This window comes from Sabethes cyaneus, chromosome 3, assembly GCF_943734655.1.
Source record: "Sabethes cyaneus chromosome 3, idSabCyanKW18_F2, whole genome shotgun sequence".
Classification (NCBI taxonomy): Eukaryota; Metazoa; Arthropoda; class Insecta; order Diptera; family Culicidae; genus Sabethes; species Sabethes cyaneus.
This window is the reverse complement of record NC_071355.1, coordinates 112,703,997-112,714,551: the sequence shown is the minus strand read 5'-3', so window position 1 is coordinate 112,714,551 and position 10,555 is coordinate 112,703,997. Positions and strand designations below refer to the sequence as shown.

General features: G+C 44.8%; 1 protein-coding gene across 1 annotated transcript; it reads right to left on the bottom strand.

The window, feature by feature from the left end:
• Positions 1-2,736: 2,736 nt before the first annotated feature.
• Positions 2,737-3,936, bottom strand: LOC128740034 (uncharacterized). The gene has a single exon (XM_053835541.1). The coding sequence runs from the start codon at positions 3,934-3,936 to the stop codon at positions 2,737-2,739; it is 1,200 nt and encodes a 399-aa protein (XP_053691516.1).
• Positions 3,937-10,555: the final 6,619 nt, after the last annotated feature.

Genomic DNA, 10,555 nt, shown 5'->3' with positions numbered 1-10,555 from the left:
CTGTCTACATAGGAAGAAGACGATAATTCAAAAGAGTCCTCGGTAGAAGTGCTTGGTATACTGTTCGTATTGGTTTCGGTTGATCTTTCCTGAGACACCCTCTTGGTGCAGTACATTGCTGTTCGTTGCTCAATTAACAGTTTTAGGCTGGGAATTCCTGTTGCTACTTGAAGACTGACAATAGGGCTGGTGTGGAATGCACCACTTATTGCACGGAGGCCAGCGTTGTGTATGGTTTCTAAACGTTACAGGAGAATATCACTGGCTGAGGAAAGTATTGGCGCTGCATACAGCATCTTTTCTAAGATGGTTGATTTGTAAAGCTTAGTTAGCGTTTCTTTATCTCCACCCCAATTTTTGTTTGCTAAGCATTTTAGCAGCTGCAAACGATGTAAGCAGGCTGCTCTTACTTCGTCAATATGCTGTTTGAATAGTAAATTCTGGTCAAATGTCATTCCAAGGCATTTATGTGTCTTTTTCGAAGAAATGGTTGAGTTACCCAGAATGAGTGAGTTCGAAATTTTCTTTGCTTGAATATTTTTAAAAATTACTGTAGCGCATTTATCAGGGGAAATTGTAAATCCCGTTTTTTTTTCCCATTCGCTTATTGAATCCAATGCTTTTTGGAGTTTCTCCGCCAGATCCGTCGAATTGTTTCCTTCAGCTAGAAGGACCACATCATCAGCATATGTCAAACACGTAATATTATCAGGTATAAATTGCGTAATCGTATCGATTGCTATCAGGAATAAGGTTACGCTGAGAACTGATCCCTGGCACAGTCCTGTTTGCATATCTTTTTCTTCAGAAAAAACACCATTTGCTAACACTTTGAACGTCCTTTTGCGTAAGGATTGCTGAATGAATTGGAGCATTCTTCCTCCTATATTCCAGTTACTGAGTCTATTTAAGATGAGTCTTCTCCAAGTTGTATCGTAGGCTTTTGAGATGTCTAAGAAAACAGCTTGTGCATATTTACCTTTTTGTAAAGCTTGACGCAAATACTCCTCCATTGTAATAAGATGATCAGTGGTAGATCACCCCTTTCTAAACGCATACTGGTGTTGATTGAGCAGCGTTTTTGTTTCGAGTATGTACATCAATCGGTTATTAAGCATTCTTTCGAATACTTTGCATACACAGCTATTAAGATAAATAGGCCTATAGTTTCGAGGATTCGTACGTTCGCCCTTGTTCTTAAATATTGGCACTACTATTGATTTGGTCCAGCTTTTTGGGTACAGGGACTCTTCCCATAAGCGATTGTATGCCTCTACTACTTTTTTTGCAATCTATAGAAAGATGGATAATCATCGCGTAGTGTATGTTATCATCTTCTGGTGAAGAACCTTTCAACCCTTCCAGTGCTTCTTCTAATTCATTTAGCGTAAAACGCTTATTGTAACTTTCATTTGTAGCATCGGGAATGATTAGTGGTTGGCTTTCCACTAAATTCTGATGCTGCTTAAACTGTGGAGAATACGAATCATTGCTTGATACACATTGAAAAGAGTTAGCTAGCGTTTCCGCTATCGATGCGTTATCTGTAACAGTACCATCCTGATCGTTAACAGCATAAATTCGGTTTTCAGTGACTTTTCCTTGTATTCGATGGAAGCTGGTCCACATTTCCTTGATTGGCGTCTGCATGTTGAAATTTGATACAAACTCTCTCCAGGACTTCTGCTTTGCTTTTGTTACTATATCGCGTGTACTGCTTCTGATTTCTTTGAAGGCAGCAGCTAATCGTTCTTTATCTTCGTGGTTATTCGGAGTCGATTTAAGTTTCCTCAGTGCTTTTCTTCTTGATTTTATTGCGGTTGCTATTGTAGCGTTCCACCAGGGTACCGTTTTTCGTCGTGCAGTCATCGTCGTTTTTGGTATTGAAGTTTCTGCTGCTCTGAGCATTTCACTAGTAATTGCTTGAATCTGTTCCTCTGCATTGTCTATTTGCGTAAAGCTTATGATGCTTTCATAATGCAGCCAGTCAGCCTCATCTATTTTCCATTTTCTACTATTCCTTAAAGGCCTAATAGATTCAGGGAACGTTAGAAACATGGGTACATGGTCGCTGCCATGAGTATCTTCTGCTGTACACAGTTCCATCTGTCCTGCCAGTTCATTTGAGCAGCAAGCCAAATCAATACAAGATCCTCTGCCGGTCGAGTGGCTAATATATGTGGGTTCTCCGCAATTCAGCACGATAAGGTTGGAATCGTTTAACACATCTTCTATATCGCTGCCTCTAGGTGAAGTGCAGTCTGAGCCCCAAAGAGGGTGATGTGCATTTATGTCTCCCACAAGTAATAGGGAATGGGGAATTTGAGTAATCAGCGAGCGTATTTCGTTTTTGTTTATCAAATCTCCGGGTGGTAAATACATGTTCAAAATAGTGGCGTTAAGTGGGGGACCTACCTTAACGGCTATAGCTTCTAGGACAGAATCAGTTTCCATTTCTATGCTGTCGATTCCGCTTTTAATGGCGACAATAACTCCTCCTGCAGCTCGGCCACCATGTAGTCTCGGACGATGATATACCTTATATCCAGTGATGATCGGTGGGTTACGCAGAGGGCACATGCTTTCTTGAAGACAAATGATTATTGGGCTTTTATCGCGAATGATTAAATCGAGTTCAGGTTTTCCAGTACGAAAGCCTTGAATATTCCAAGATGCCAAGGTTAACGGCTGCTCGTTTGATTGAATTGTATTGTGTGTTTTATTCATTTTGATGGTCTATAATTCCATCTCACTCGGTCCTTCTTCGACGTCAGTTCTATTCCTTGTCTCTGGCATTGGTTTCTTCCGCTGTCGTCCTCTAGTCTTCTTAGTGGTTTCTGGAACGGGTTTCTCATTAGCTGAAGCTTCTCTCACGTTGTTCTGGGTGATTGGAGTTTCATCACCGCTGATTTCTTCCTCTTGCTTTGTTCTTTTGGTTCTCGGGGAATTAGGAGGGCTGATTTCGTACAATTTGGTTGATATTTGGCTGCTGTTGACCATAGCTGATACCGAAACTTCTGGGATGTTACGTGATTCTGCTACTGTAGCAATTTGACCGCAGGTGCACTTGCATGTACAGGTTTTTTCTGCTCCAGCCAGCTTGTTAGCGTACGTTCTTTTTGATTGCTTCTGTGATTCAACGATTTTTCTAGCCTCTGTGAAACTGATATTCTGATCAATCTTCGTGCGGATGATATTCATTTCCATGGTCAAGGTCTCGCATTTCGGGTTGTTAGCTGGATGGTTTTCGTTGCAATTAACACATTTCGATGGCTTTGAACACTGTTCGTCGTGGTATTCCTCTCCGCAGTTTACACTTGTTTTTTTACCTTGACAGTCGCGGGCCAGATGACCGATTTTCCAACACTGGAAACAACGCACGGGCCTTGGGTAATATGGACGCGCCGATACACTAAGGAATCCAACTTTAACTCGCTCCGGTCGCATGGTTGATGAGATTGTCAGAATGAATGAAGGAGTTTTGACAAGTTGTCCGTTCACTTTCTTTTTCATTTGCTGCACATGAGTCACGTTTTGTCCACTGAGTTCTCGTAGGATTTCTTTCTCATCAATGTCTTTCAGATCGTGACACGTGATGACTACTTTGCATGTGTTTATCGTGGCGTGATCGGTTACATTCACATTCAGGCCCTCAATAAGTGAGGTTAGTTTTTTTAGTTGATTCGCTTGCTTTTCAGTGCGTGTCTGGATCAGGATTTTTCCTTCTCGGATACGTTTCACGCTGGCCACGTCCCCACAGCAGTTTTTGATCGCCTTATCGATCAAAAACGGTGAAACTCCTTCCAGCGTTCCACCTTCGTCCGACCGCGCAAGAAGAAAATAGCGTCCTTCTGATCGTTGAGGAATCAAACCCAACGCAGGGAAGCTCCTTCCCCCGAGAGCCGGACTATCGTTGTTGCCGCCGCCGGGCGGCATTATGCTACCGCCGGCCACTAGTTTATATAGTACACTTCTTTCTGATTTTCAAAATTAAATACCGAATTATCTGAATTGTCTCTGTTTTTCTAGTCAACTTTCTAGGTTCGAATCAACAATAGGCGATAATCAATAGTTCAACAAACTCAACTATTTGACCTTGTGGTCAGAACAAAAAAAAACTATTGTTCAAAAGAATAATTGTTATCAGTCGCACTTTATACCAAGAGCTTCGTGTAAGACGTGCGACACGGTTGATAGCTGAACTCAGACTGAGTTTCGATTTGTTGGATGGGTTCAACTTACATAGTCTTTTTCAAATTAATAGTAACGATCGTCTTCTTGACTTGATACTGACTAACAATGAGAGTATGCGCGAGTTGTTCGAAGCTGCTGAGCCACTAGTCTCACTCGACCCTAATCATCCAGCGCTGGCCATAACGGTTCACCAAAGCTTACCCGTCCAGTTCGAAGATACTCCAATGGAACCGAGTTTGAACTTTTGCAGAGCCGACTTCGATGCTTTGAGTAATGCTATATCACAAATCGATTGGCGGTTTTTAGAACGTAACCCGCCACTTGATGATGCTATCGAATATTTCAATGATGCTGTTAACAATGTACTGGCTCATTATGTCCCTTCCTGCAGACCGTTGCGTAAACCACCGTGGTCAAACTCTCGCCTACTACAACTCAAGCGTCAGCGATCCCTGGCGCTACGTAAATACTGCAGACTGCGTGATGCTTTATTGAAGCAGAATTTTAATCGTATCAGCAATCAGTATCGCAAATATAAACGCTACTTTCACAAACGACATACACATCGAATGCAGCGTAATATTAGATTGAATCCAAAGATCTTTTGGTCATTCGTTAACAGAAAGAAAAGAAGAAGAAAGGATTGCCTAAAGACATGTTCTTAGGTGATTGTCATGCACTATGGGGGATTTCCATACAAGCAGGCGGACAAAAATATTTTCGAATTTTTTCTAGGATTTTTGACGTTTTTCTAGTTGATATGATTAAAATATGTTGTTAGAGTACATTTGCAAACATTTCTCGAACATATTTTGAAAAGGGTTTAACTGTTTACCTTTGTCATATGTGAAAAACTAATATGGGTCATTCCGTCTCAAACGTTTGGATTCGACCATCAGCGATTTCAACCAAAGTTGGCATAATTGTTCATTCCGACCTCACAACCAACTTCCCGAAGTTATACGCCGATTGATCAATTCCCCTAGCAGTGGCGCTGCTTACTTTTTTACAGATTTTCAAAAAAAGTCATTTTTCGGGTCATTTTAAATATCTCTGCAACAGTTTGATGTGAAGACATGCCAATATACTTTTTCTATGGGTTTTTGACCGCGCAATCGAGTGATGTTATCAGTTTTTATCTAATTTGTCAAGATCATACATATTTTTGCAATTTAAAACCAAAAATGCGAATATCTCAAAACCCCCTGCCCCCAATTTTATTTTCAATTAAATATGCTCAAAATGTTCCCCAGACAAATTCTACATAAGAATCACTTAACTAGAAAAGACAATATTGGTAGTTCGGGAGATATGGTGTTTTGAATATCCGGGGCATGCGTTATTCTATCTGAATTATTAGTAAAAGTATGTTTAAATACGTTTACCTGGAGCTGTCAGACATTTGTATGACTAAATAATGTATTTTAATGAAAAAGATGCATTTTCAACATAGAATCAACATAATAAATTTTGAGGTTCTGGATACTTTTATATGTACTTAAATAAAAGTAATAATTTCGTACCAATTTTTATAGTTCTATTATTTAATTGTGCTATTTATTTGTGCAATATAATGCATTTCACTGATAAAATTATTATGGTATTTCACTTCTGAAATTATTCGAAATTTCGAAGTAATTTTGAAAATGGCTTTATTAGCACTACGGGAAAACCTAGCCTAAAACGAACGAAATTCAGAAACTGCTTGGCAATTGATCAAATATAACTGACCTTATGTAAAATTTTCCGGCAAATCTCATGGTGTCCACCCCTTCCTTAATTGTCATCGGAAAGTATTAAGTTTTGCTGATTTTCCCGTATTCTTAACAATATTTTAACTTAATGGAGTTTATCAGGCCAGTTAAGTTATTCATTCGTCCCATATAAGCTTTGTAAGATTTACCGATATTGGTCCATAAGTTCAGCAGATCTAGAACATAATCTTGAAATAGGCCATAGGTCTAAAAATTCAGCCTACTCACTATGGATTGCAATTAAAAAAATTTCGAAGACATTTCTTCGATGAACTTAACAGGAGGGGCGCATGTTTTCTTCATTTAGTTCCATTAACGTTGTACCGTGGACCCCCGTTCGTTTGACCATTTTTAATCTGAACACTTTTTAATTTGAACCCCGTTGGTTTGCACGACGTGCAAATTAAAAATGGTTCAAATGTCATTCTCAACATGACATCATTTGTTCGATTCGTTTGTACTGACCTAGCGTGCTTAATCGGTTTCACATTTCGTTTTCCTAACGATTAAGAGAGAAATCCGATCGGAAAATGCAATATTCGCACTTGCAACTGCCAACTAAAACAAACCACCAAAACAATAACAAAGATTAGGGCGGCCAATTCACACAGGTTTCAGCATATTTCGGGTTACCAGTTGTTCAAATTAAAAAGTAACCCCGTTAGTTTGCATGAGGAATCGTTCAAACGAACGGGGGTCCACTGTATAGAGGAAATCTCGATGGTGACTCCCTATGAATTATTTCATATTGAAATCTGTTTAACCCAGTTTCTAAATATGATTATACTAAATGCTTCTTCTGTTGACATAATTTCACGTTGATCAGTTAGCCGTGCGTGTGTGTGTGTGTGTGTGTTTTTTTTTTTTTTTTTTTTTTTTTTTTAACGAGTAGGGAAATCTGCTATCAGACACCTGAGAAGACAGCTCAGGGAGTGGGGTTTGGTATCTCGTGAAGATCGTGAAGATCCAGACCCACTAAAACCCTACTCGAGTCTCCAGCCTCAATCCCCCCTGGAACCACCTTATCGGTATTACTTCAGGGAGGGGCTATTGTGCTTCACGCACGCTCTTAGATAACTACTGGACTATGGTAGTTAGGCTGTTTATTCGCCGTTGATCGGCTTTCCAGCGGTTTTGTAGCTCAAGTACGATCTGAGTAGCAGCCGCATTGACCGCACCCCAGACGTCCGAGCTAGAACACATCCTTTGGACTAAGTTATCCGGAGTAGTGTCCTGTCCGCTAACTGCCATCATGTTGCTTCTCACACCCGCGAAACGAGGGCACATGAAGAAAGCATGTTCTGCAGTTTCCTCGACGTCCGCGCATTCCGGACACTCGGGGGACTCCGCATGCCCAAACTTGTGCAGATACTGTCTAAAACAACCATGCCCTGACAGAATCTGTGTCAGGTGGAAGTTGACTTCGCCATGGCGCCTGTTGACCCATCCGGATAGTTCCGGGATAAGTCGATGTGTCCACCGGCCTTTTGTGGAATCAGACCATGCCCGCTGCCATGTGATCATCGAGGCCGATCTCGTGGTACTCCGTATGCCTCTAGTTCCACGTTGGTTGAAGCACTCTACGTCCTCGCTGATGATGATACCAATAGGCATCATACCCGCTAAGACGCAGATTGCGTCATGTGAAACTGTGCGATACGCACTCGCCACTCTTAAGCACATGAGACGATAGGTGCTTTCCAGCTTGGCTAGATAGCTTTTGGTACCTAACGCCGATGACCACACCGGCCCGCCATACCTGAGTATGGACTGGACCACGTTGGCTAAAAGCCTTCGCTTGCTGCCATATACCGCAGAGCTATTAGACATCATACGAGACAATGCCGAAATAGCTGTGGAAGCCTTCTTGCAGGCATAGTCGACGTGGCTCCCGAACTTGAGCTTGTCGTCGACCATGACTCCAAGGAGTTTTAAGGACCGCGTTGACGAAATAGTGCAGTCCCCGACGCTGATATTTGCTTGCTGCACCGACTTGCGGTTGTTCACCACAATAACCTCCGTTTTATGATGCGCTAGGTCCAGTTTCCTGGATCGCATCCAATCTTCAACAATGCTTATAGAGTGGGCAGCCGTCAACTCAACCTCTCTGATAGATTCGCCGTAGACTTCCAAGGTGATATCGTCCGCAAAGCCGACAATCACCACCCCTACCGGGAGCTTTAGCCTCAACACCTCGTCATACATGACGTTCCACAACACCGGGCCCAGTATGGAACCTTGCGGAACCCCTGAGGTGATTGGAACGCATTTCTGACCCTCCTCCGTGTTGTAGCATAGCACACGATTCTGGAAATAATTTTCCAGAATTCTGTACAGCGACACCGGCACTTGGACGCTCCGAAGCGAGCTGGCTATGGAGTCCCAGCTAGCGCTATTAAACGCATTTCTCACGTCGAGCGTGACAACTGCGCAATAACGAATGCCTGTCCTCTTGGGCTGGATTGCCACCTCAGCTGTCTTAGTGACAGACAAGATGGCATCCACAGTAGATTTGCCTTTTCGGAAGCCGAATTGGTTCCTTGACAGCCCGTTTGTACCCTCCGTGTACTGTACGAGTCTGTTAAGGATAACCCTCTCCAGCACCTTGCCGGCAGTATCGAGTAGACAGATCGGCCTATATGACGAGGGGACACCCGGAGGTTTGCCCGGCTTCGGCAATAGGACCAGGTTCTGTCGCTTCCATCTGTCCGGGAAGTGGCCAGCTTCCAGGCATCTATTCATTACTGCCCCGAATAATTCGGGGGCCTCCAGAATAGCCGCTTTAATGGCCATATTCGGGATACCGTCTGGCCCTGGTGCCTTGCTCACCTTTAGGGATTTAGCGATATCAATGAGTTCCTCGTTCGTAACCGTCACTTCCTCCCCGACTTCCAAACCGCCGTCGCCCACGTTACTTTGGATGTTCGGCTGGGAGGCCGACCATCCTACGCTATGGTCTGAGATACTGGAACGTCGGCCGTGGGACGACTCAGCGGCCTGGGGCCAGGGCCTTGGCTCGTGGCACGGAAAGAGGCCCTCGATGATTCGCTCCAGCATATCTGGTGATTGCTCAGCGGGCGCCATCACGCCCTTGGTCTTTGCCATTACGACCCTGTAGGCATCACCCCACGGGTTCGCATTGGCACTAGCACATAACCTTTCAAAGCAGTCTCGTTTACTAGCTTTTATCCCACTCTTAAGCGCTGCGCGTGCAGCAACAAGTGCTACTCGACATTCAACCCTGCCTTCGTCCGAACGAGCTCTTTGCATAATTCTCCTCGCACGAAAGCAGGCTCCGCGGAGTTCCGCAATTTCATCTGTCCACCAGTAAGCCGGTGACCTGCCATACCTAGGTCGACCTTTCCTAGGCATGGTAGCGTCACACGATCGCGACAGTACCTCAACCAAATGATCAGCGTTCGGATCGGGCATACCGCGATCACCGCACTCTCTCCGGATCGCTTCCACAAATACTTCGGGATCGAAGTATGATGTCTTCCATCCACGGGTGGTTGGAGTGTTGGCTCTACTCGCCACCTGCCGCCTCGTTATCTGACCGACACCATAGCGGACCGCCTGATGGTCACTGTGAGTGTAGCCATTATCTACCCTCCAGTCTCCTATCAGACCAGGACTGCCAAATGTCACGTCGATGATAGACTCCGCACCGTTCCTACTGAAGGTACTTGTGGTGCCGACGTTGGCCAAATCTACGTTGAGCTTTGCCAGAGCCTCAAGCAGAATCCGACCCCTATGGTTCGTGCGACGACTTCCCCACTCTACCGCCCAAGCGTTAAAGTCTCCCGCCACAACCACCGGCCTTAGACCAGTCAGCACAACTGATACTCGGTCTACCATCCGCGTAAACTGCTCGATAGTCCATCTCGGCGGAGCATAACAGCTGCAGTAGAACACTCCACCCACTTTGGCAACCGCAAATCCCTCGTCTGCGGTTGACACAACCTCTTGAACCGGAAACCTGCTTGTCGTCCATATAGCCGCCGTCCCGGACCCATCCGACACCCAGTTGCCGTTTTCGGCAGGGACGCGATATGGGTCCGAGATGATGGCAACGTCCGTTGCCGACTCGGAAACTGCTTGGTGTAACAGCTGCTGAGCCGTGCTGCAGTGGTTCAGGTTGAGTTGTGTCACTTGCACTATGATCGTGGCTTGGTCGCCGGCACACCAGCCGGGCACCTTGGACCTCCCGTTACGTGCTTTGCGTCCCTTTTACCGGTACAGATCAAGCACTGGGGAGGCTCCGCGCAGTCCCTTGCTTTATGGCCAGCACTGCCACATCTCCTGCACAATTGGCTCCTATCTGGCCCTTTGCAGTTCCAGGCCTTATGCCCGTGCTCGAAGCATCGGAAGCAAGCCTCCGATTGCTTCAGCACGCTTAGTGGGCATACCGACCACCCCACTTTTAGCCTAGCAGCTTTCAGGGCTTCATTTCCGTCCGCCAGCGGAAGTCGTATGGTGGCTACCTGGGTCCCGACAGGACCCTTACGCAGGCGAACCGCCTCAGTTGCCACCACCACTCCACTTTGCTCTTTGAGGGCCTGTACGACCTCACACACATCGGTGATCTCATCCAGGTTTTTAAGCTG